Source organism: Oncorhynchus tshawytscha, linkage group LG01 (genome assembly GCF_018296145.1).
Source record: "Oncorhynchus tshawytscha isolate Ot180627B linkage group LG01, Otsh_v2.0, whole genome shotgun sequence".
Taxonomy (NCBI): domain Eukaryota; kingdom Metazoa; phylum Chordata; class Actinopteri; order Salmoniformes; family Salmonidae; genus Oncorhynchus; species Oncorhynchus tshawytscha.
The window spans coordinates 86,097,710-86,125,052 of record NC_056429.1 but is presented as its reverse complement, the minus strand read 5'-3'; the positions used below and the strand labels follow the sequence as shown (position 1 = coordinate 86,125,052).

At 46.8% G+C, this 27,343-nt stretch overlaps 1 protein-coding gene across 5 annotated transcripts in view; it reads left to right on the top strand.

Moving 5' to 3' along the window:
• LOC112258914 (inactive rhomboid protein 1-like) overlaps positions 1–9,549 on the top strand; it is a 70,545-nt gene extending 60,996 nt beyond the window's left edge. For all 5 annotated transcript variants that reach the window (XM_042327061.1, XM_042327059.1, XM_042327067.1 and 2 more), the window contains 12 exons: positions 1,713–1,832; positions 2,453–2,619; positions 2,905–3,162; positions 3,705–3,816; positions 3,996–4,070; positions 4,191–4,352; positions 4,839–4,939; positions 5,033–5,191; positions 5,348–5,524; positions 5,732–5,885; positions 8,034–8,257; positions 8,438–9,549. In XM_042327061.1, coding sequence (XP_042182995.1) covers positions 1,713–1,832; positions 2,453–2,619; positions 2,905–3,162; positions 3,705–3,816; positions 3,996–4,070; positions 4,191–4,352; positions 4,839–4,939; positions 5,033–5,191; positions 5,348–5,524; positions 5,732–5,885; positions 8,034–8,257; positions 8,438–8,633 — 1,905 coding nt within the window. In that variant the 3' untranslated portion in view covers positions 8,634–9,549. The remainder of the gene's footprint in view (positions 1–1,712; positions 1,833–2,452; positions 2,620–2,904; positions 3,163–3,704; positions 3,817–3,995; positions 4,071–4,190; positions 4,353–4,838; positions 4,940–5,032; positions 5,192–5,347; positions 5,525–5,731; positions 5,886–8,033; positions 8,258–8,437) is intronic.
• Positions 9,550–27,343: the final 17,794 nt, after the last annotated feature.

Genomic DNA, 27,343 nt, shown 5'->3' with positions numbered 1-27,343 from the left:
CTGTCAGATATGACCCTGGTCACTGAACACTACTTTAACTCCACTGGGTGATGCTGTCGGTCAGATATGACCTTGGTCACTGAACACTACTTTAACTCCACTGGGTGATGCTGTCTGTCAGATATGACCTTGGTCACTGAACACTACTTTAACTCCACTGGGTGATGCTGTCTGTCAGATATGACCCTGGTCACTGAACACTACTTTAACTCCACTGGGTGATGCTGTCTGTCAGATATGACCCTGGTCACTGAACACTACTTTAACTCCACTGGGTGATGCTGTCTGTCAGATATGACCCTGGTCACTGAACACTACTTTAACTCCACTGGGTGATGCTGTCTGTCAGATATGACCCTGGTCACTGAACGCTGCTTTAACACCACTGGGTGATGCTGTCTGTCAGATATGACCCTGGTCACTGAACACTACTTTAACTCCACTGGGTGATGCTGTCTGTCAGATATGACCCTGGTCACTGAACACTACTTTAACTCCACTGGGTGATGCTGTCGGTCAGATATGACCCTGGTCACTGAACACTACTTTAACTCCACTGGGTGATGCTGTCTGTCAGATATGACCCTGGTCACTGAACACTACTTTAACTCCACTGGGTGATGCTGTCGGTCAGATATGACCCTGGTCACTGAACACTACTTTAACTCCACTGGGTGATGCTGTTGGTCAGATATGACCCTGGTCACTGAACACTACTTTAACTCCACTGGGTGATGCTGTCGGTCAGATATGACCCTGGTCACTGAACACTACTTTAACTCCACTGGCAGGGTGGTGGGGGGTACAGGTAGATATATCTCCATGTCCTGTGGTGTCAGGCAGGGTGGTGGGGGTACAGGTAGATATATCTCCATGTCCTGTGGTGTCAGGCAGGGTGATGGGGGTACAGGTAGATATATCTCCATGTCCTGTGGTGTCAGGCAGGGTGATGGGGGTACAGATAGATATATCTCCATGTCCTGTGGTGTCAGGCAGGGTGATGGGGGTACAGATAGATATATCTCCATGTCCTGTGGTGTCAGGCAGGGTGATGGGGGTACAGATATATATATCTCCATGTCCTGTGGTGTCAGGCAGGGTGATGGGGGGTACAGATAGATATATCTCCATGTCCTGTGGTGTCAGGCAGGGTGGTGGGTGGTACAGATAGATATATCTCCATGTCCTGTGATGTCAGGCAGGGTGGTGTGGGGTACAGATATGTACCCCCCATGTCCCTAACCCCATTAACAGATGGCAGTAGGATAACACTGCTGTCAGTCCTGTCCTCCAGTCAGACGGCTCAGCTGTGTGTCTGGTGTGTTATCCAGTAGAGTGTTGTGTGTTCTGGAACTGGAACATTGAATGATACAGGGCTAATCCCGCCTCCTGAGGTCAAAGCATCATAATCATCATGGCCACTGTTCACAGCTGGTTGTCAGAAGCCAGAGAGGACAATCATTTGTGTCGTTTTGTCTGGGGACACTGTCTACCCGTTGTTTACTTGGTGTGTTCTTGATTTGGGGTTGGGGTCAATTCCATTTCTATTTTAAATGTAATTTACTTCCTACTGATGGAATTTAAATGGAATTGACCCGTCATGGTCTTCCTGTCACACACAACAGTAATGTATTATCATGCAATAAATGTATAACAGAGGGTATAACATTGACGGTGATGATGACAACGATGATGATGATGGTGTGTGTCAGGGCCGTACGGTTTGGGAGAGGGACCAGCGCTGTCGCAGGCGGAGCTTCATGCAAGTGAGTTTCCTGGAGGACGACACAGTGGACTTCCCTGATGAGCTGGACACCTCCTTCTTTGCTTGGGTGAGTAACATACATACACCTGTCCCATCACACATTCATGTACAGATACCACATACACCTTTTCACATCTTTTCCTACTCCTCCTCCTCCTTCTTTTCCTCTCCTCTCGTTTCCTCCTACTCCTCCTCCTCCTCCACCTTCTTCTCCTCTCCTCTCGTTTCCTCCTCCTCCTCCTCCTTCTTCTCCTCTCCTCTCGTTTCCTCCTCCTCCTCCTCATTCTTCTCCTCTCCTCTCATTTCCTCCTCCTCCTCCTCCTCCTACTCCTCCTTCTTCTCCTCTCCTCTCGTTTCCTCCTCCTCCTTCTTCTCCTCTCCTCTCATTTCCTCCTCCTCCTCCTCTCGTTTCCTCCGCCTCCTCATTCTTCTCCTCTCATTTCCTCCTCCTCCTCCTCCTCCTCCTCCTCCTCCTCATTCTTCTCCTCTCCTCTCGTTTCCTCCTCCTCCTCCTCCTCTCCTCTCATTTCCTCCTCCTTCTTCTTCTCCTCTCCTCTCATTTCCTCCTCCTCCTCCTCTCGTTTCCTCCTCCTCCTCATTCTTCTCCTCTCCTCTCATTTCCTCCTCCTCCTCCTCCTCCTTCTTCTCCTCTCCTCTCGTTTCCTCCTCCTCCTCTCCTCCATGCAGGATGGTTTGAGGAGAGGAGATGAGGAGCTGTCTACCTATGCAGACGATGTGTTTGACTCTCCGTCTGAGGCCGCCATTAAAGAGGAGTCTAACACAGCTGCAGGTGAGCGTGACCTCACAGGTGGCGCCCTGGACAAGAACGAACTGGAGAGGAGTCACCTAATGATGTGAGTTTAACACACACACACACAGACAGACATACACACAGACACACAGACAGACACACACACAGACACACACAGAGACACACAGACAGACACAAACAAGTTGTTGCTGCTACTGTAGCCTGTTTTCACCTAACGCACACCCTCTTCTGACCCTTTCTCTCTCCTTCGCTACCATATCTTTCTCATTCTCTCTCTCTCTGTCTATCTGTCTGTCTCTCTCTCTTTTTCTATTTTTCTCTCCCTCTCTCCCCCTCCTCCTCCCTCCACCTCTCAATTGATCAACAGACCCCTCGAAAGAGGCTGGCGTAAGGGTAAAGAACCTGGGCCGTCTCTGGTCCATCCCAAGGTGCGTCTGCAGCAGGAGGTGGTGAGTGTGAGTGGGCAGCGACGGGGCCAGCGGATCACAGTGCCTGTCAGGAAGCTCTTCGCCAGGGAGAAGAGGCCCTACGGCCTAGGCATGGTGGGACGGCTCACTAACAGAACCTACCGCAAACGCATCGACAGCTTCGTCCAGCAGCAGATAGAGGACATGGACGACCACAGGTACACTTTATCGTCTTAGAGGATTTTCAGATTCTTTCATTTATATTTCAAATTCAAAATTTTGCTACATGGCTGTGCAATTGACTTCAACTCTGGAATGTCACAGTTGCACTTTAACATGGTCACATGTCTAACATGTTACGATACTACAGGAGAAGAGCCCAGTCACAGCCGTAGCAGAGGTAGCAGCTGTGTCTGAGTTGGCCCCAGATAAGATACAGCATGAGTCATCACAGGATAGTGTAGACCAGTGGTTCCCAAACGTTACTGTACTATGACTCACATGAAAGCACCTTTCCTTCTGGCTGACCTGGCCTCTAGATACAGCAGGACTGTGTGACTCATTCCCGAGTCCCCGGCGCTCCATGTGGGGAAAAATGGTGTACGCAGGTGTACGCTACAAACTTACAAACTGTTCTCCCAGTCGCTGCAGCTGTTTTCAGTGGGAAGCCCACACTGACATAGTGAGGTACTGTTTCTAACAGAGGAGACAAGCTGGTATACTGTCTGGGATACCTTATTCATATTGTGTGTCTCTGCAGGCCTTTCTTCACCTACTGGATCATGTTTGTCCACCTGTTGATCACCATGTTGACTGTGTGTCTGTACGGCATTGCCCCTGTTGGCTTCTCCCAGCACGAGACTGTCGACTCGGTCAGTACACCGATTGTTTTATACTGTAGTTTGGGTTCTACAAGTTACAGTGGCGGGTGTATCGTCATTGCTGTGAAGGTTGTGCCTTGTGTGATGAGCGATCCTTTGAATCCGTGTGGTATGTCTGTGTATTTGACTTTGTCAACCCTTTGGTATTTCCCCTCTCTCTCTCTCTTTAGGTATTGAGAAATAAAGGTGTTCATGAAAATGTCAAGTTTGTGCAACAAGAAAACTTTTGGGTGGGACCAAATTCGGTAAGTGTAGCTTCTTTTTTTTTGCCGAATGGACTTTGTTTGATAATTTAAACCTCAATGTCAGCGACAGAATGAGACCTTGTCTGTGTTCTGACTGCACATCCTCCCCCTGGCCTGCAGGAGGCGCTGATCCACCTGGGGGCTAAGTTCTCCCCCTGCATGCGTCAGGACCAGCAGGTCCATGACCTGATCCAGGAGAAGAGAGGAAGAGAGAGGGACTCAGCCTGCTGTGTGAGGAACGACCGCTCCGGCTGTCTCCAGACTTCACAGGAGGAGTGCTCTGTGAGTCACCCTGGTGTTAGACTAATGTTAGACTAATGTTAGGGTCTTGTACTGGTTAACGTCCTACGAGATCTGATATCTCTCTCTCTCTCTCTCTCTCTGTGTCTCTATCTGTGTCTCTCTCTTTCTCTCTCTCTCTCTCTCTCTCTGTCTCTCTCTCTCTCTCTCTCTCTCTCTGTGTCTCTCTCTTTCTCTCTCTCTCTCTCTCTCTCTGTGTCTGTGTCTTCTCTCTCTCTCTCTCTCTCTCTCTCTGTCTCTTTCTCTCTCTCTCTCTCTCTCTCTCTCTCTCTCTCTCTGTGTCTCTCTCTTTCTCTCTCTCTCTCTCTCTCTCTGTCTCTCTCTCTCTCTTTCTCTCTCTCTGTCTCTCTCTCTCTCTGTCTCTTGTTCTTTCATTTTCTCTCGCTTTCTCTTTCTTTCTATCTCTATCCATCTCTCTCTCTGTCTCTCCATCTGTTTCTTTCTCTCTTCCCTGTTCTCTCTCTCCAGTCTACTCTAGCAGTGTGGGTGAAGTGGCCGCATCACCCCAGTGCTCCTCTCCTGAAGGGGAAGGTCCGTCAGCACGGCTCAGTCTGCCACCAGGACCCCAGGTAATAGACTGCTTCTTTCTGTCCCTCTCTTCTTCTATATCTCCTCTTCCCTCTATTCCTCTAACATTCTTTCCTCTGTTCCTCTCCTTCCAGGATCTGCCTGGAGCCAGCCTCTGTATCGCCTCACGAGTGGCCTGATGACATCACCAAGTGGCCAGTGTGTACCAGGTACAACCCAGGCAACCACACTAACCTCCCCCACGTAGACTGTGCCATCGCAGGACGGCCCTGCTGCATCGGGACCAAAGGGAGGTAAGGACACTCTGTTTGTTCTGTCTCTGCAGCTATTGTCGCTGCGATGTTGTTGTGATGTAATCCTGTGTGTTGTGTGTGCAGGCTGCTATTATTTGTTAATGTTGTAAGAACGTTATGTGTGTGTTGTAATAATGTAATGTGTTATGTGTTCAGGTGTGAGATCACGTCCAGAGAGTACTGTGACTTTATGAAGGGCTACTTCCACGAGGAGGCTACTCTCTGCTCCCAGGTGGCCTGTCTGGATGATGTGTGTGGCTTACTGCCTTTCCTCAACCCTGAGATCCCAGACCAGTTCTACAGACTCTGGCTCTCTCTATTCCTCCATGCTGGGTAAGACTGGAACTCCCCCAGAATCATCCGTCATGGTGTTGTGTCTTTTTCAGGGTTTCTCCCGCATTACTAATGTATAACGTGTGTGTGTGTGTGTGTGTGTGTGTGTGTGTGTGTGTGTGTGTGTGTGTGTGTGTGTGTGTGTGTGTGTGTGTGTGTGTGTGTGTGTGTGTGTGTGTGTGTGTGTGTGTGTGTGTGTGTGTGTAGGATCCTGCACTGCCTGGTGTCGGTGCTGTTCCAGATGACCATCCTGAGGGACTTAGAGAAGCTGGCTGGCTGGCTGAGGATCTCTATCATCTACATTGTCTCTGGAATCACTGGAAACCTGGCCAGCGCCATCTTCCTCCCCTACAGAGCTGAGGTAAAATACTGTAGATACACTGTACCGTAGATATCTACCCTACAGAGCTGAGGTAAATACTGTAGATACACTGTACCGTAGATATCTACCCTACAGAGCTGAGGTAAATACTGTAGATACACTGTACTGTAGATACCTACCCTACAGAGCTGAGGTAAATACTGTAGATACACTGTACCGTAGATACCTGCCCTACAGAGCTGAGGTAAATACTGTAGATACACTGTACCGTAGATACCTGCCCTACAGAGCTGAGGTTAAATACTGTAGATACACTGTACCATGATACCTGCCCTACAGAGCTGAGGTAAAATACTGTAGATACACTGTACCGTAGATACCTGCCCTACAGAGCTGAGGTAAATACTGTAGATACACTGTACCGTAGATACCTGCCCTACAGAGCTGAGGTAAATACTGTAGATACACTGTACCATGATACCTGCCCTACAGAGCTGAGGTAAAATACTGTAGATACACTGTACCATGATACCTACCCTACAGAGCTGAGGTAAATACTGTAGATACACTGTACCATGATACCTGCCCTACAGAGCTGAGGTAAAATACTGTAGATACACTGTACCATGATACCTGCCCTACAGAGCTGAGGTAAATACTGTAGATACACTGTACCATGACACCTGCCCTACAGAGCTGAGGTAAATACTATAGATACACTGTACCATGATACCTGCCCTACAGAGCTGAGGTAAATACTATAGATACACTGTACCATGATACCTGCCCTACAGAGCTGAGGTAAATACTGTAGATACACTGTACCATGATACCTGCCCTACAGAGCTGAGGTAAAATACTGTAGATACACTGTACCATGATACCTGCCCTACAGAGCTCAGGTAAATACTGTAGATACACTGTACCATGATACCTGCCCTACAAATCAAATCAAATCAAATCAAATTTATTTATATAGCCCTTCGTACATCAGCTGATATCTCAAAGTGCTGTACAGAAACCCAGCCTAAAACCCCAAACAGCAAGCAATGCAGGTGTAGAAGCACGGTGGCTAGGAAAAACTCCCTAGAAAGGCCAAAACCTAGGAAGAAACCTAGAGAGGAACCAGGCTATGTGGGGTGGCCAGTCCTCTTCTGGCTGTGCCGGGTGGAGATTATAACAGAACATGGCCAAGATGTTCAAATGTTCATAAATGACCAGCATGGTCGAATAATAATAAGGCAGAACAGTTGAAACTGGAGCAGCAGCATGGCCAGGCGGAGCTGAGGTAAATACTGTAGATACAATGTACCATGATACCTGCCCTACAGAGCTGAGGTAAATACTGTAGATACACTGTACCATGATATCTACCCTACAGAGCTGAGGTAAATACTGTAGATACACTGTACCATGATACCTGCCCTACAGAGCTGAGGTAAATACTGTAGATACACTGTACCATGATACCTGCCCTACAGAGCTGAGGTAAATACTGTAGATACACTGTACCATGATACCTGCCTTACAGAGCTGAGGTAAATACTGTAGATACAATGTACCATGATACCTGCCCTACAGAGCTGAGGTAAATACTGTAGATACACTGTACCATAGATATCTACCCTACAGAGCTCAGGTAAATACTGTAGATACACTGTACCGTAGATACCTACCCTACAGAGCTGAGGTAAAATACTGTAGATACACTGTACCGTAGATATCTACCCTACAGAGCTGAGGTAAATACTGTAGATACACTGTACCGTAGATACCTACCCTACAGAGCTGAGGTAAATACTGTAGATACAATGTACCATGATACCTGCCCTACAGAGCTGAGGTAAATACTGTAGATACACTGTACCGTAGATATCTACCCTACAGAGCTGAGGTAAATACTGTAGATACACTGTACCATGATACCTGCCCTACAGAGCTGAGGTAAATACTGTAGATACAATGTACCATGATACCTGCCCTACAGAGCTGAGGTAAATACTGTAGATACACTGTACCGTAGATATCTACCCTACAGAGCTGAGGTAAATACTGTAGATACACTGTACCGTAGATATCTACCCTACAGAGCTGAGGTAAATACTGTAGATACACTGTACCGTAGATACCTGCCCTACAGAGCTGAGGTAAAATACACTCCCGCTCCCACTCTCCCTTCCTCCCCAGGTGGGTCCAGCAGGCTCTCAGTTTGGTATTCTGGCCTGTCTGTTTGTTGAGCTGTTCCAGAGCTGGCAGATCCTGGAGTGTCCTTGGAGGGCTTTCACCAAGCTGCTGTGTGTCGTCCTCTTCCTGTTCTCCTTTGGCCTGCTGCCCTGGATAGACAACTTCGCCCACATCTCCGGATTCATCTCTGGACTCTTCCTCTCCTTCGCCTTCCTGCCATACATCAGGTGAGAAGTTTGTTGATTTCGTGACATTTTTAGTTTGTTTGGAAGTAAACGTTTTGACATATACATGACTCGGTTGTTGGGTTGAAGTTGCTTGGAGTAATTAGGGGGATTTTATTATTACTACACATTGGCAAATCATCGTCACTATCTGATTATATGATCTATTCTTATTATTTCCAGTTTTGGCCGTTCGGACATGTACCGTAAGCGTGTCCAGATCTGTGTGTTCCTGTTGGTGTTCCTGGGTCTCTTCTCAGGGCTGGCTGTCCTGTTCTACGTCCACCAGGTCAAGTGTGAGTGGTGTGAGTACCTCACCTGTATTCCCCTCACTGAGAAGTTCTGTGACAAGTACGACCTCAACGCCCACCTCCACTGACCAGGCCTTTGACCGTGCAACTATAATGACTAGATTGGACATTCTCAAAGAACTATAGCCTCATGCACCAGGATAGCAGGACACAAGTCTGGTGAACAAGACTAGACTTAAAGCAACGTCACGGCATGGACCGGACCGGCGGAAATATTTGGTGTAGCATTCAGGACATTGGATGTGAAGATTGCCAATCTTGGAAAAATGAACTGATAACGGTTGATCTTAATAACTGTTAAACTGTTGATCTGTCTCCATTCGGTTTTGTTTATATGGACATTGCTAGCGAGTGACCGGTCACTTTCAAAGCATAAAGACAGAGGGAGGTGGAAGGGGGTAATATGTGACTGTTTTGCCTTGACACTGATCTCACTCCCCTCTCTTCTTATTAAATCTGTGCCAACAACACCACCTTGTGGCCATCAGACCACACAACAGCCACTGACTCCACACACAGTTGTGGATGGATTTTGTTTTGTTTTGTTTTCTACACAAGTCATAAAGCCAACTAAGAGTTTTTTTGGATGACCTCAGACAGGGAGCTATCTCCCAAGAAATAAAATAAATGTTTAGTACTGTAGGATGACTGCCTCTGGTGCCTTGGTTATTAATGTCAAGTCTAGGTCTAAATCTAGGTCCAAGTCTAGGTCCAAGTCTCAAATGTTACACTATTCCCTATACAGTCAACTTATTAGTGCACTATATTGGGTCTATTCTCTTTATAGTGCACTACGATTTGAAAAAGTAGTGAACTACACAGGGGATAGGGAATAGTGTGCCATTTGAGATGTGCTCTATGTTAGACTAGACAAACCACTTGTAGCTTAACATGTACTGTATACTGCTGTCTAAGAGTGGTGAGTGTTTGGAGGGTAGCGTTTTAGCTACCTGCTTACCTGACAATACAGCAACACAAACTGAAGCTTTCTGTGTCCACTTTATTTCTGTTGTGTGAATGTGTCTTGTTGCACATGCATGTTTTGCCCAGTAGAGGGCAAAGTTTTCCCCAGAAGAGAGCAGAGTTTCCCCCAGTAGAGGGCAGAGTTTCCCCCAGTAGAGGACAGAGTTTCCCCCAGTAGAGGGCAGAGTTTCCCCCAGTAGAGGGCAGAGTCTCCCCAGTAGAGGGCAGAGTCTCCCCCAGTAGACGACAGAGTCTCCCCATTAGAGGGCAGAGTCTCCCCAGTAGGGGGCAAAGTCTCCCCCAGTAGAGGGCAGAGTCTCCCCCAGTAGAGGGCAGAGTCTCCCCCAGTAGAGGGCAGAGCCTCCCCCAGTAGAGGGCAGAGTCTCCCCCAGTAGAGGGCAGAGTTTTTTTGAGTAAGTGGCTTCCATCAGGGACATGTCACATAAGATGCATATCTGATGCCTTCCTATATAAGCTTCAACAAACCTAGTCTAAATGGCTGTAAGATGTATAATACATTTATAATACTCTGTGTTATCAACATTGTCTCTGCCAGAGCATATGTAGGCTAATGTCGACTAGAGACCCCATGTTATTCCATGGCTCTGGCCTCTCATGATTTCAGTGTCTGATATGTTTATTCCACACAACGTCAATACCTCTCTTTTACTGTTTACTAATCCTCTCTTCCTCTCCTTGAGTCACCAGCCCCTTCCCACACATTCACTCGCACACTCACACACACACACACACACACACACACACACACACACACACACACACACACACACACACACACACACACACACACTATAATTTATGGGGCACTTCAAGTCCTCTCTTTTGTCATTCACTAATTCTCTCTTCCATCCCCCTCTCCTTGATTCACCAGCCCCTTCCAACACACACACACACACACACACACACACACACACACACACACACACACACACACACACATGCACACACACACACACACACACGCACACACGCACACACACACATGCACACACACACATACACACACACACACACACACACACACACACACACACACACACACACAGAGAGAGAGAGAGAGAGAGTCTGTAATTGAGTGTTAATTAGTATGTACACTCAAGCTTCCTGTTGAAGGAAAGCTGATTATGACAAACCCTTATTTGCAGCCAAGGTATAATAGCTACATAGTATGTTTAGGGCTTATTCCACGAATCTCACCTTACAGATGCTTCTCCACCTATAGATTGTATTTTATTTAACTAGGCAAGTCAGTTAAGAACAAATTTTTTCATAATGACAGCCTGCCAGAAGGCAAAATGCCTTTTAAAAATAAAATACAAATATAGTCCAAAACATAAAGACATAAAGAGAGACCCAAGACAACAACATAGCATGGCAGCAATACATGAAAACACAGCATGGTAGCAACACAACATGGCAGCAGTACAACATGGTAGTAGCACAAAACATGGTACACACATTATTGGGCACAGACAACAGCACAAAGGGCAAGTCAGAACTGTCATGTTCCCACCTGTCACTAGAGGGTGGCAGAGATGTCCTAGAGACATTAACAACAGTCAGGTGTGTCCTATTTACTCATTATGATTTCGCTGTTAAAAGAAGTGTGTTTTCTGTTGTCCTTTGCTGAAGCTTACATTGTGTGCTGTGTGCTTTTGTCTCCTGAGTGAGTTTGAGACTTAGTGTTTGTTGTTTTCCAAGTGTTACTGTGATCCTTCCATTACTGTTTCTCAGTTTATTTTTTTATTTTTTTATTTCACCTTTATTTAACCAGGTAGGCAAGTTGAGAACAAGTTCTCATTTACAACCGTGACCTGGCCAAGATAAAGCAAAGCAGTTCAACACATACAACGACACAGAGTTACACATGGAGTAAAACAAACATACAGTCAATAATAAAGTATAAACAAGTCTATATACCATGTGAGCAAATGAGGTGAGATAAGGGAGGTAAAGGCAAAAAAAGGCCATGGTGGCAAAGTAAATACAATATAGCAAGTAAAACACTGGAATGGTAGATTTGCAATGGAAGAATGTGCAAAGTAGAAATAAAAATAATGGGGTGCAAAGGAGCAAAAATAAATAAATAAATTAAATACAGTGGGGAAAGAGGTAGTTGTTTGGGCTAAATTGTAGGTGGGCTATGTACAGGTGCAGTAATCTGTGAGCTGCTCTGACAGTTGGTGCTTAAAGCTAGTGAGGGAGATAAGTGTTTCCAGTTTCAGAGATTTTTGTAGTTCGTTCCAGTCATTGGCAGCAGAGAACTGGAAGGAGAGGCGGCCAAAGAAAGAATTGGTTTTGGGGGTGACCAGAGAGATATACCTGCTGGAGTGCGTGCTACAGATGGGTGCTGCTATGGTGACCAGCGAGCTGAGATAAGAGGGGACTTTACCTAGCAGGGTCTTGTAGATGACATGGAGACAGTGGGTTTGGCGATGAGTATGAAGCGAGGGCCAGCCAACAAGAGCGTACAGGTCGCAATGGTGGGTAGTATATGGGGCTTTGGTGACAAAACGGATTGCACTGTGATAGACTGCATCCAATTTGTTGAGTAGGGTATTGAAGGCTATTTTGTAAATGACATCGCCAAAGTCGAGGATTGGTAGGATGATCAGTTTTACAAGGGTATGTTTGGCAGCATGAGTGAAGGGTCTGGAAGGAGAGTTTGATATGGGTCTGGAAGGAGAGTTTGCAGTCTAACCAGACACCTAAGTATTTGTAGTTGTCCACGTATTCTAAGTCAGAGCCGTCCAGAGTAGTGATGTTGGACAGGCAGGCAGGTGCAGGTAGTGATCGGTTGAAGAGCAAGCATTTAGTTTTACTTGTATTGAAGAGCAATTGGAGGCCACGGAAGGAGAGTTGTATGGCATTGAAGCTTGCCTGGAGGGTTGTTAATACAGTGTCCAAAGAAGGGCCAGAAGTATACAGAATGGTGTCCTCTGCATAGAGGTGGATCAGAGTCTCACCAGCTGCAAGAGCGACCTCATTGATGTATACAGAGAAGAGAGTCGGTCCAAGAATTGAACCCTGTGGCACCCCCATAGAGATTGCCAGAGGTCCGGACAGCAGACCCTCCGATTTGACACACTGAACTCTATCAGAGAAGTAGTTGGTGAACCAGGCGAGGCAATCATTTGAGAAACCAAGGCTGTCGAGTCTGCCGATGAGGATGTGGTGATTGACAGAGTCGAAAGCCTTGGCCAGATCAATGAATACGGCTGCACAGTAATGTTTCTTATCGATGGCGGTTAAGATATCGTTTAGGACCTTGAGCGTGGCTGAGGTGCACCCATGACCAGCTCTGAAACCAGATTGCATAGCAGAGAAGGTATGGTGAGATTTGAAATGGTCGGTAATCTGTTTGTTGACTTGGCTTTTGAAGACCTTAGAAAGGCATGGTAGGATAGATATAGGTCTGTAGCAGTTTGGGTCAAGAGTGTCCCCCCCTTTGAAGAGGAGGATGACCGCAGCTGCTTTCCAATCTTTGGGAATCTCAGACGACACGAAAGAGGCTAGTAATAGGGGTGGCAACAATTTCGGCAGATAATTTTAGAAAGAAAGGGTCCAGATTGTCTAGCCCGGCTGATTTGTATGGGTCCAGGTTTTGCAGCTCTTTCAGAACATCAGCTGAACGGATTTGGGAGAAGGAGAAATGGGGAAGGCTTGCGTGAGTTGCTGTGGGGGGTGCAGTGCTGTTGACCGGGGTAGGAGTAGCCAGGTGGAAAGCTTGGCCAGCCGTAGAAAAATGCTTATTGAAATTCTCAATTATGGTGGATTTATCAGTGGTGACAGTGTTTCCTATCTTCAGTGCAGTGGGCAGCTGGGAGGAGGTGTTCTTATTCTCCATGGACTTTACAGTGTCCCATAACTTTTTTGAGTTAGTGTTGCAGGAAGCAAATTTCTGCTTGAAAAAGCTAGCCTTGGCTTTTCTAACTGCCTGTGTATAATGGTTTCTAGCTTCCCTGAACAGCTGCATATCACTGGGGCTGTTCGATGCTAATGCAGAACGCCATAGGATGTTTTTGTGTTGGTTAAGGGCAGTCAGGTCTGGGGAGAACCAAGGGCTATATCTGTTCCTGGTTCTAAATTTCTTGAATGGGGCATGTTTATTTAAGATGGTTAGGAAGGCATTTTCAAAAAAATATCCAGGCATCCTCTACTGACGGGATGAGATCAATATCCTTCCAGGATACCCCGGCCAGGTCGATTAGAAAGGCTTGCTTGCTGAAGTGTTTCAGGGAGCGTTTGACAGTGATGAGTGGAGGTTGTTTGACCGCTGACCCATTACGGATGCAGGCAATGAGGCAGTGATCGCTGAGATCTTGGTTGAAGACAGCAGAGGTGTATTTAGAGGGCAAGTTGGTTAGGATGATATCTATGAGGGTGCCCGTGTTTAAGGCTTTGGGGAGGTACCTGGTAGGTTCATTGCAGTAGATTGCAACACCACCCCCTTTGGTAGTTCTATCTTGTCTTAGGGAGGAGGCCTCTAATGTTAACATGCATGAAACCAAGGCTATTACGGTTACAGAAGTTGTCAAAAGAGAGCGCATGGGGAATAGGAGTGGAGCTAGGCACTGCAGGGCCTGAATTCACCTCTACATCGCCAGAGGAGCAGAGGAGGAGTAGAATAAGGGTACGGCTGAAAGCAATAAGAATTGGTCGTCTAGAACGTCTGGAACAGAGAGTAAAAGGAGGTTTCTGGGGGCGATAAAATAGCATCAAGGTATAATGTACAGACAAAGGTATGGTAGGATGTGTATACAGTGGAGGTAAACCTAGGTATTGAGTGATGAAGAGAGAGATATTGTCTCTAGAAACATCATTGAAACCAGGAGATGTTATTGCATGTGTGGGTGGTGGAACTAATAGGTTGGGTAAGGTATAGTGAGCAGGACTAGAGGCTCTACAGTGAAATAAGCCAATAAACACTAACCAGAACAGCAATGGACAAGGCATATTGACATTAAGGAGAGGCATGCTTAGTCGAGTGATCAAAAGGGTCCAGTGAGTAGAGAGGTTGGTTGGGGGTTGGTAAAGTATTATGTTTATCCTTAACTTCTCTAGGGTAGGAGGCAGCATTTTGAATTTTGAATGAAAAGCGTGCCCAAATTAAACTGCCTTCTTCTCAGACCCAGAAGCTAGGATATGCATATAATTGGTGGATTTGGTTCGGAAACACTCCAAAGTTTCCAAAACTGTTTAAATAGTGTCTGTGAGTATAACAGAACTGATTTGGCAGGCGAAAACCTGAGAAAAATCCATTCAGGAAGTAGGATTTTTTTGTTGTTGTAGTTTTCTATTCAATGCCATTACAGTATCCATTGACTTAGGACTCAAATTGCAGTTCCTATGCCTTCCACTAGATGTCAACAGTCTTTAGAAATTGTTTCAGGCTTGTATTCTGAAAAATTAGGGAGTAAGAGCAGTCTGAATGAGTGGACCCTGCCATGTCACAGAGCTTTTTCATGCTCGCGACCGAGTGCCTTTCTTGTTTACCTTTTATATTGACGACGTTATTGTCCGGTTAAAATATTATCGATTATTTAGGCTAAAATAAACCTGAGGATTAAATATAAACATGTTTGACATGTTTCTATGAACTTTACGGATACAATGTTGATTTTTCGTCTGCCTGCTGTGACTGCGTTTGAGCCTGTGGATTACTGAAGAAAACATGCAAATAAAACAGACGTTTCGGATATAAAGAGAAACTTTATCGAACAAAAGGAACGTTTATTGAATAAATTAATGTCTTCTGAGTGCAACCATATGAAGATCATCAAATGTAAGTGATTAATTGTATCTCTATTTCTGACTTGTGTAACTCTTCTACTTGGCTGGTTACTGTTTGTAATGATTTTTCTGCTGGGCGATGCTCTCAAATAATCGTACGGTATGCTTTCGCCGTGAAGCATTTTTGAAATCTGGCACCATGGTTCACAAGAAGCTAATCTCTAAACCTATGTAAAATAGTTGTATCTTTTCAGAATTTTTATAATGAGTAATTCTGTATTTGAATTTGGCGCTCTGCAATCTCACTGGATGTTGGCAAGGTAGGACGCTAGCGTCCCACATACCCTAGAGAGGTTAACCGCTGATTCTTTGTCTGGTCTCTTCTCTGCACCTGGGTCCAATCTCACCATGTCACAGCAAGCTTCAGCCTACAACATGGACCCAACAGAGATCATTGTTGTAACCCAATGTTGTAACCCAACATTCTTGAAGAGCACTGCTGGGGTGGCAGCAAGAATAACTCTTCCTGACATCAGATACCCTCCGGGCACTTACGGACTCCCTCCAACCACAGTCTAACCCCAACCCAGGAGCAGCCAATGCCCGAGTCTCATCATCCAGTGCTACAGGTGTTGCCGTGGTTCCTCCAGGGAACCCAAGATCCCAGCCCCCGAGCAGTATGACGGCCACCCGGGAAGATGCAAGGGGTTCCTCACCCAGGGATCTCTGGTGTTCGAGCTACAGTCATCCTTGTTCCATAATGGTCGGGCCATGATCGCTTACATAATCTCTCTACTCTCAGGCAAGGCCCTGGCGTGGGCAACGGCGGTGTGGGAACAGCGCCACCATCCTGCATCTCCATATTAGCCTTCACTGCCAAGCTGTGACGAGTCTTTGACCCCACAGTCGGCGGATGAGAAGCGGCCAGCCGACTGTTCATTCCGCCAAGGGACCAGACCAGTGGCTGACTTCGCCATTGAGTTCCACACCCTCGCTGCCGAGGGTGGGTGGAATACCGAGGCACTGGTCACCGCTTTCCACCAGGGGTTGTCTAGCTCCATCAAGGATGTACTGGCCTCTCAGTAACTGGGGGAGGACCTCAAGTCCCTGATAACCCTGGCAATCAGGATCGACAACCGCCTCCGAGAACGCATGAGATGGCGGTTTTTTGACACCACCCCAGTATCCCAGTTTCCTGAGCAATCCAAGCTCCCCGAAGCCAGCATTGAGGAGCCAATGCAGCTGGTACGCACATGTCTGAGCCCACAGGAGTGTGACAGGCGCATGTGTGAAGGCTGCTGCCTGCTGAGGAGATCTCGACCATCTCTGTGCTACCTGCCCAGAGCTGACTGGAAATGCCAGGGCTCGCCAGGACAAGGGGAGATCCTGACGAGCTGTGCAGTTACCCCTCGGCTACCCAGTCACCGTCTGTGACTACCCGCAACCCTCCATTGGGACAACCATCAGCACCAGATTCAAGCTTTTGTGGACTAAGACCCCACCTAGAGCCTTGCTGCGTCCCCCTGCATCCATTGAAGACCAAGACTTCTCCACTCTCCCTCCCGAATACTTAGAACTCCCGGAGGCCTTCAGTAAGTGGCAAGCCACCATCCTCCCTCCTCATCGTCCATATGACTGCGCAATATAACCCCTACCCAGTTCCACCCCTCTCCGTGGCCGTCTTCACTCCCTCTCGATCCCTGAAGCTGCAGTCATGGAGTTGCTGTAGGCAGATTTAATTCGCTCCTCAACGTCCCCAGCTGGTGCATCTTTCTTCTTCATGGGAAAAAATGATTGAGGTCTGTGTCCCTGCATCGACTACCGAGGGCTGAACAGGATCATGATTAAGAACCATTACCCCTTACCCCTGATGTCTGCTGCCCTGGAGCTAGCCCAGGGGGCCCAAATCTGTTCCCCAAACTGTACCTCTGAAACGCCTACAATCTGGTGAGAATCAGGAAGGGAGATGAATGTAAAACTTCCTTTAACACCCCTAGTGGCCACTGAGCATTTAGTCATGCCATTCAGATTATTGAACTCACCAGTAGTCTTCCAAGCATTGGTCAATGTCACTCTGTTACGGATACAAGTATCCTGTGTGTATCCTGTGTGTGTTTCTTTTCTCTCCTTCTCCCCTCACAGGTGAAAATCATCACTCCCCAATCAGTCAACAATCAATCATCAATCAGAAGACACACCTCCTCCTATTTCCTACCCTATCACAGTTCCTTCCCCATGGTTTAAAAACCCCATCATTTGTTTGCTCTAGAGCTCAATCTCTCTGTAAATGCCATGTCTGTAGGTCTCTGTGTTTCACTCTCGCTTTGTGTCTTTACCTCTCTTTTGTTTGAGCACCTCCAAATCACTTTGTCATCACCTGTGAGTATTGTTTTTGGTTATGGTGATTGTTTGTTGCTGGTGGGAAAAGGGGGAAACCAAGACAAGTCGCCCATGGGCATACACTACCCGTAGGTGAACTTTGTTAAATACACTAGTTAGAACTGGGCGGACCACCCACTGTATTTTTGGTTAGTTAGTTAGCTGTTGTTAAAGTAGGCTAGTCTAGCTTAGGGGTGTTTTTGTATATTTATTGTTTCATTCCTTGGGTCCAGCTCAGCCCCTTTTCCTGCTCCCCCCATTACCGTGTGTTTTCCAATAAACCCTGAGTTTGACGGTATAATTTCAGTTGTCCTGGTTATTTCGTTCACACTGTTACTTTGTCACAATTATAATTTGCATGAGTTATGTTACGGGTCTCATTACTATCCCCCCTAGACTGTCGGGCCAAAAGGGATTCGTAACATAAGTGGAGCCTCGTCCGGAATCTGTCATAACTGACACCCATGCCGCTCATGTAGATCGTTGTAGTGGTATAGTTCAGTGTTGAGCGTCATAGCTGAAGTAGCATTAGTGTTTGCTATTTTCTTTGGCACTTGTGAAGTAGTGTAAAATGACTACTTTTGATTTGAAATCCTTTTTGGATAACCCTTCGTGGGAAGTTTTTGACAAATGTCGTAGAGTTGATTTAATGACCTTGGCTGACCATTATTCAGTATCGATTCCGCAGAGTTTAGTTAAGGCGGCGGTTAAACAGCTAGTATTAAATGTATTGTTGGAAGAGCAGGTGCTTGTGTTACCGCTGCCTGAGTCTACTACCCCTGTAGGGGATGTTGCTGCTCCTGTAAGCCCATTGGTGTCTGATAATGAGGGAGAGGCTAAAACACCAGCCACATTGTCCCGTTTTGATCCACTCTCCCCACTGTCAAATGGTGATGCCAGGAGGGATGTCCGTTTAGCACAGTTCCAACTGGAGGTGGAAGAGAGAGCCCAAATTAGGCGAGAGACTCTCCAGTTGGAGATGTGTAAAATTGAGGCAGAAAAAGAACGAGAACAACGGCATTTGGAGATGTGTAAATTTGAGGCAGAAAAAGAACGAGAACAAAGGCAGTTGGAGTTCAAAATGCGCCAGATGGAACTGGAGGCAGAGACAGCAAGGCTAGCCTTCGTTCCTACTGTGCCTGTTTGTGAGCCGTCCTCACCTGCTGTGTTCTCAAACCCGTTTGACATTAGTAGGCAGATTGCCTTAGTACCTTTGTTCAGAGAGTCAGAGGTTGACTCCTATTTTTGTGTATTTGAGCGTATAGCCGTAGCATTGAAATGGCCTGAAGAGGTATGGTGTCTATTACTTCAGTGTAAATTAACTGGTAAAGCCCAAGAGGTTTTGTCAGCGCTACCTCTAGAGGACAGTTTGAATTATGAAGTGGTCAAAGCTACTGTTCTTCGTGCCTATGAGCTTGTGCCTGAGGCATACCGACAGAGATTTAGGTCTCATAGAAAGTCTTCTAGTAAAACTTATGTGGAATTTGCTAGAGACAAGGGAAATCTGTTTGATAAATGGCATGCTGCTAGTAAGGTAACTGATTTCAACTCTCTCCGGGAGTTAATCTTGTTGGAAGAGTTTAAAAATTGCTTACCCGAACGCATTGTAGTTTACCTAAACGAACAGAAAGTATCCTCCCTGGCAGAAGCGTCTGTGTTGGCAGACGAGTTTGTGTTGACGCACAAGAGTGTGTTTTCGGCTCAAACTGAGAGTAGAGCCACTGAGTTTCCTACATTTAGCCCTAGTCGGCCAGCAGTAGTATATCAAGCACGCCAGAAGAATGAGCGTCCCTGTTTCTATTGTCATAAAGTAGGACATATGATTAATGATTGCTTCCTGCTTAAACGCAAACAAGGGATGCCTCTTCGTGCCAAGCCGCCAACAGGTGTTGCTCTAATTCGTACGGTTGTGAGGACTGCAACAAAACAGGTGCCTCAGGGTAACTGTAGTTTGAAAGTCTCAGTCCCCGACCGCAGTTATGAACCATTCATTTTCGAGGGGTTTGTGTCCCTAACGAATGACGAAGCGTCTCAGCGACCGGTTAAAATCCTTCAAGATACTGGTGCGGCGCAGTCATTTATATTGTCTGATGTGTGGCCCTTATCTGACGATACATACTGTGGTTCCAGTGTGTTTAGTGCAGGGTATTGAAATGGGTTTTGTTCCAGTGCCATTGCACTTTGTGAAAGTACACTCTGAGTTAATCAGTGGAATATTCAGAGTGGGGGTACGTCCTATGTTGCCAGTGAAAGGTGTGACCTTTATAATGGGTAACGATATTGCCGGAGGAAACGTAGTACCCGTATTGGAAGTATTGGATAAAAGTGACCACTCTCTCTCGAATGAGCTGGCACAGAGTTATCCACATGTGTTCCCCGCTTGTGCTGTCACTCGTGCTCAGGCACTACAAGAGGGTGACGTGATAGATTTGTCGAACACTGTTCTGTTCAAAGAGGTTGATCAAGAAGATGGATTGTGTGATACCTCCGAGAAGCTGATCACCTCTGACAAACAGCCCAGGAAAGAATCAAAGAACGTTGAACTTATTCCTGATGCAATACAGTTACCAGTCACTCGTGAGCAGCTGATTGCTAACCAAAAGGTTGACAACAAGCTTGCTAAATGTTTTTTTAGTGTTGTCTCATTGGAAGATGTGAAGAAGAAGAACGTGGCTTACTTCATTGATGGTAATCTCCTCATGCGTAAATGGAAATCCCATGTTCACGCGGATGGAGATTGGAATGCTGTTTACCAAATAGTGATTCCTACAGCCTTTCGACAAAATGTGTTATCCCTTGCTCATGATCACCAGTGGTCTGGTCATTTAGGAATCACAAAAACTTATGATCGGATCCTTCGACATTTCTTTTGGCCGGGTTTAAAACAAGATGTGGCTCAGTTCTGTCGGACATGCCACACATGTCAGATAACAGGAAAACCAAATCAGGTTATTCCTCCCGCTCCTCTTTGTCCCATACCTGTCATAGGTGAACCATTCGAGCATGTGGTGGTTGATTGTGTCGGACCGTTACCGAAGACAAAATCGGGTAACCAGTTTTTGTTAACGATAGTGTGTATGGCTACAAGATACCCCGAGGCCATTCCTCTGAGAAGGATTACCGCCCCTGTAGTGAGTAAAGCCTTAATAAAATTCTTCACGACATTCGGGTTACCTACGGTGGTACAAAGCGATCAAGGTACCAATTTCCTATCCAAGCTCTTCAAGCAGGTGTTAAAATCCTTGTCAATTACGCACCGTGTGTCAAGCGCCTATCACCCAGAGTCTCAGGGTGCGCTTGAAAGATGGCATCAGACACTGAAGTCTATGCTACGTAAATATTGTTTGGAATCTGAGAAAGATTGGGATGAGGGAGTTCCTCTAGTTTTGTTTGCTGCTCGTGAAACTGTGCAGGAGTCCCTAGGTTTCAGCCCGGCTGAACTGGTGTTTGGTCACACAGTGAGAGGACCAATGAAAGTCCTTAAAGAACAGTTCTTGTCCCAAGAGTTGTGTACCAGAGATGAGAATGTGTTGGACTACGTTAGTCGCTTTCGTGAGCGGCTACACCAAGCTTGTGCTCTCGCAAAGGAAGCTCTGTCTTCCTCACAGAGGAGCATGAAAAGACACTATGATAAAGAGGCTGTTTCTCGTCCACTACAGCCAGGTGACCAAGTACTGGTGTTATTACCTGTTCCAGGATCTTCACTGTCAGCTCGTTTCTCTGGTCCTTATTTGATTGAAAAGAAAATAAGTGAAACTGACTATGTGCTTCAAACTCCTGATAGACAACGCCAATCTCGTGTGTGTCACATTAACATGTTGAAAGCTTATCACACCCGACCCATCACACAGTTAGATAGTTCAAAAACAGAGGAAGGTACTGCTGTCTCCTCTGCTACTACTGCTATCATAGTGGACTGTCATATTGATGATGATGATGATGGATTGGAGTTGCGCAACACTCAACAGCAGTGTGTTAGATTGCCCAACTCAGAAATGCTGCTGTCTATCCAGTCAGGTCTGGTTCATTTAACGGATGGACAGGCTAATGATATTGTGAGGCTACTACACAGTTTTCCATGTCTCTTTAATGACGTTCCTACTCGCACAAATGTGTTGGAACATGACATTAATGTTGGAAATGCTACACCTATCAAGCAACACCCATATCGTATCAACGCTTCCAAGAGGAAGATAATGAGGGATGAGGTGAAATATTTGTTGGAGAATGACCTGGCTACGCCAAGTTCCAGCCCTTGGAGTTCTCCTTGCATTCTAGTTCCTAAACCTGATGGTACGTCCAGGTTATGTACGGATTATCGAAAGGTAAATTCTGTCACAATGCCAGATTCGTTCCCGTTACCCCGACTGGACGACTGTATCGACACTATTGGTGCTGCTAAGTATGTAACTAAGTTAGACCTCTTAAAAGGTTACTGGCAGGTTCCGTTAACTTCACGTGCTTCTGAGATTTCTGCCTTTGTGACCCCAGACAACTTCCTACAGTACTCAGTCATGGCTTTTGGGATGTGAAATGCACCAGCCACCTTCCAACGACTGGTTAACTCCGTATTAGCTGGCGTTCCTAATTGTAGTGCATACCTTGATGACCTAGTGATTTAATCGTCTGAGTGGTCAGATCATGTTGACTCGCTAAGGGTAGTATGTGAACGGTTGGCAGCTGCTTCTCTAACCCTGAACTTGGCAAAGTGCGAGTTTGGGAAGGCTACTGTTACCTATCTCGGTAAAGAGGTTGGCCATGGACAGGTGCGCCCTGTTGATGCCAAGGTCTTGGCTATAACTGCATTCCCTGCACCTACCACCAGACGAGAGCTACGCCGCTTTTTAGGGATGGTTGGCTACTACCGTAGCTTCTGTAAAAATTTCTCTGCGTTAGTTGCTCCATTGACCGATTTGCTTAGTCCGGCAAGACCATTTGTGTGGTCCCCTGATTGTAAGAGTGCTTTTGAATCAGCGAAAGCACTCTTATGTAGTACGCCTGTACTTGCTGCTCCAGATTTTGAACAACCGTTCAAACTTGAGGTAGATGCTAGTGCCAGAGGTGCTGGTGCTGTTCTACTGCAGCAGGACAAGAGTGGAGTGGATCATCCCGTTTGTTATTTTTCACGTAAATTTAATAAATGTCAAACAAACTATGCGACAATAGAACAAGAAGCTCTTGCTTTGTTGTTGGCTCTGCAATACTTTGAAGTATACATTGGTTCCAGTGCCCTACCAGTGATTGTGTATACTGTACCGAATGTACAACCAGAACCAGCGCCTTATGCGTTGGGCGCTGATTGTACAAAATTATAATTTGGAGATCCGTCACAAAAAGGGTTCAGATAATCTGTTGGCAGATGCTTTGTCTCGTGTGTAAAAATTGTTGTATGTTTTGCAAGGTTGTTGCTTTGTTGTTGTGAGTATTCATTAATACTGTGGTCGCAATCCCCCCCTAGGGTTGCTCTTTTAAGGGTGGGAGTGTTACGGATACAAGTATCCTGTGTGTGTATCCTGTGTGTGTTTCTTTTCTCTCCTTCTCCCCTCACAGGTGAAAATCATCACTCCCCAATCAGTCAACAATCAATCATCAATCAGAAGACACACCTCCTCCTATTTCCTACCCTATCACAGTTCCTTCCCCATGGTTTAAAAACCCCATCATTTGTTTGCTCTAGAGCTCAATCTCTCTGTAAATGCCATGTCTGTAGGTCTCTGTGTTTCACTCTCGCTTTGTGTCTTTACCTCTCTTTTGTTTGAGCACCTCCAAATCACGTTGTCATCACCTGTGAGTATTGTTTTTGGTTATGGTGATTGTTTGTTGCTGGTGGGAAAAGGGGGAAACCAAGACAAGTCGCCCATGGGCATACACTACCCGTAGGTAAACTTTGTTAAATACACTAGTTAGAACTGGGCGGACCACCCACTGTATTTTTGGTTAGTTAGTTAGCTGTTGTTAAAGTAGGCTAGTCTAGCTTAGGGGTGTTTTTGTATATTTATTGTTTCATTCCTTGGGTCCAGCTCAGCCCCTTTTCCTGCTCCCCCCATTACCGTGTGTTTTCCAATAAACCCTGAGTTTGACGGTATAATTTCAGTTGTCCTGGTTATTTCGTTCACACTGTTACTTTGTCACAATTATAATTTGCATGAGTTATGTTACGGGTCTCATTACCATCCCCCCTAGACTGTCGGGCCAAAAGGGATTCGTAACACACTCTTAGGGATATGTTGAATCAGTTGGTACCTCGACGACATCCTGATCTTCTCCAAGACCCTTCCGGAACACACCCTGCACTTCCGCCAAGTCCTGAGATGCCTCCTGCAGAGTAAACTATACGTCAAGATTGAGATGTGTGAGTTCCATGTATCCCAATGGACCCTGTTAAGGTTAGGGTGGTCACTGACTGTCCGCGTCCCGCCTCAATCAAACAAGTCCAGCGGTTCCTCAGGTTTGCCGATTTTTCCAGATGTTATACTCGGAACTTTGGTGTGGTGGCAGCTCCTCTCTCAGCCCTAACCCGCAAGTCCCAGGACCGTTTTGGCTGGACCCCTGAGGCTGACAGGGCATTCATGGAGATTAAGGGATGTTTCACCTCCGGACCCATCCTCGTTCATCCTGATCCTACTTTTCTCTTCGTGGCAGAGATGGACGCCTCAGACACCGGAGCAGGGGCGGTCCTTTCACAGCGGAACAAGGGGGACAAGAGAATGCACCCATGTGCTTTTCTTTCCAAGCGGTTCTCTCCAGCAGACCGCAACTATGATGTAGCCAACTGGGAGCGCTTGGCAGTCAAGTGGGCCCTTGAGGGGTGGAGACACTGGTTGGATGGGCACCTCATCCTTTCGTGATCTGGACGGACCATAAGAACTTGGTCTCCATTCAAGAAGCCAGGAGGTTGAACACTCGCCAGGCAAGATAGGCTCTGTTGTTTAACATGATCCAAGAATCATGAAGTAGTTGCCCTGTCCTGCCAACACAATGTTTATAACGAGGAGAGGGACTCCGAACCCATAATCCCCAGCTCCGGCATTGTGGCTGTTCCACCTGTGCCCAAAGCAAGTCCACCTGGTCCCACCTGTCCGTAGACTTTATCACAGGGTTACCTCCATCTCAAGGGCTTACCACTATCCCGGTGGTCATTGATCGGTTCTCCAAGGCAGCCCATTTTATTGCCTTACCCAAGTTGCCCTCAGCGAAAGAGACTGCTGATCTCACAATTACCGATGTCTTTTGACTACACAGTCTTCCCCAGGACATTGTCTCAGATCGTGGGCCCCAGTTTGTCACACAGAATTGGAAAGCCTTCTGGGGGCGTCAGTGAGTCTCTCCTCTGGATTCCACCCACAGTCGAATGGACAAACGGAGCGAGCCAACCAGGAGCTGGAGAAGTTCCCCCGCTGTTTCATTTCCACCAAGGCCAGCAACTGGAGCCCGTTGCTCGTCTGGGCGAAGTATGCTCACCCCCCGCCCCCATTTCCTGAACAAGAGGCCGAAACGGGGTGCCATCAGTCAAGGCGTTCATTCGACGATCTCTCTGCACCTGGATCAGAGCGCGATATTTCTTTCTCCGCTCATCTGCCCGACACCAACACAAGGCAAACCTGCACTGAAGGCCTCTTCGGCTCCTCCTACCGGGTCAACGAGTGTGACTGTCCACCCGTGATCTTCCCTTAAAGGTGGACTCGTGGAAACTCGCTCCACGCTACATAGGACCATTCAAGATCCTGAGTCGCATCAACCTGGTCACCTATCGTCTCCAGCTTCCCAGGTCTATGAGGGTCTGTCTATTCCTTCCATGTATCCCTTCTCAAGCTGGTAAGGACCAGTCCCTTCTCTCTCCCCACACCTGCCCCTCCGCCCCCTCGACTTGTCGATGGTCCCCCGGCCAACACTGTCCGGCGTCTGTTGGAGGCTCGTCTGGTCCGAGGCAACCTGCAGTACCTGGTGGACTGGGAGGGATGAGGGCTGCAGTAGGTATCTCAGATACGGGGGGTGAGGCCTAAGAGGGTTTAATAAATAAGCATCAACCAGTGGGTCTTGCGACAGGTATATACTGAGATGACCAGTTTACTTTCTCCTCTCAACTTTGTATTTTCTATTGTATATCCCTCTCCCTCAAAATGTATTTCTCTCTCTCTTTCTCTCACTCGCTCTCTCTCTTTCTCAAATGATATCAAATTGTATTTGTCATATACACGTGTTTAGCAACTGTTATTGCGGGTGTAGTGAAATGCTTGTGTTTCTAGCTCCAACAGTGCAGTAATATCTAACAGAGTAATATCTAACAATTTCACAGCAATGCACACAATACACACAAATCAGGAATGGAATTAAGAATTCATAAATATTTGGACGAGCAATGTCAGAGTAGCATAGACTAAGATACAGTATATACATATGAGATGAGTAATGCAAAATATGTAAACATTAATACAGTGACTAGTGTTCCATTTATAAAGTGGCCAGTGATTTCAAGTCTATGTTTATAGGGCAGCAGCCTCTAATGTGCTAGTGATGGCTATTTAGCAGGTAAACTAGTGATTAGAGCGTTGTGCCAGTAACCGAAAGGTTGCTGGATCAAATCCCTGATTGCCGAAGACATTGTTGTCAATTTATGGTAGCCCCCCGCACCTCTCTGATTCAGAGGGGTTGGGTTAAATGCGGAAGACACATTTCAGTTGAATGCATTCTGTTGTACAACTCACTTACCCCCTTTCCCTTAACAGTCTGATGACCTTGAGATAGAAGCTGTCTCTCAGTCCCTGCTTTGATGCACCTGTACTGACCTCGCCTTCTGGATAATAGTAGTATGAACAGACAATGGCTCGGGTGGTTGTTTTCCTTGATTATCTTTTTGGCTCTCCTGTGATATCGGGTGCTGTAGGTGTCCTGGAGGGCAGGTAGTTTGCCCCCAGTGATGCGTTGGGCAGACCACACCACCCTCTGGAGAGCTCTGCAGTTGCGGGCGGTGCTGTTGCCGTACCAGGCGGTGATACAGCCCGGCAGGATGCTCTCAGTTGTGCACCTGTAAAAGTTTGTGAGCGTTTTAAGTGCCAAGCCAAATTTCTTCAGCCTCCTGAGCTTGAAGAGGCACTGTTGCGCCTTCACCACACTGTCTGTGTGGGTGGACTATTTGTAATCGTTAGTGATGTGTACACCACGAGGAACCCCGAGGAGCTTTTCACCTGCTCCACTGCGGTCCCGTCGATGTGGATAGGGGCGTGCTCCCTCTGCTGTTTCCTGAAGTCCACAACCAGCTCCTTTGTTTTGTTGATTTTGGGTGAGAGGTTATTTTCCTGGCATCACACTCCCAGGGCCTCTCACCTCCTCCCTATAGATTGTCTGGTCATTGTTGGTAATCAGGCCTACTACTGTTGTGTCGTCTGCAAACTTGACGATTGAGTTGGAGGCGTGCGTGGCCACGCGGTCATGGGTGAACAGGGAGTACAGGAGGGGGCTGAGCACGCATCCTTGTGGGACCCCAGTGTTGAGGATCAGCGAAGTGGAGGTGTTGTTTCCTACCTTCACCACCTGGAGGCGGTTCATCTGAAAGTCCAGGACCCAGTTGCACAGGGCGAGGTTCAGACCCAGGGCAGTGTTCTCTCGTTCGCTCTCTCTCTCGCGCTCCCTCTCTCTCGTGCTCCCTCTCTCTCGCGCTCCCTCTCTTTCTCTCCCGTTCTCT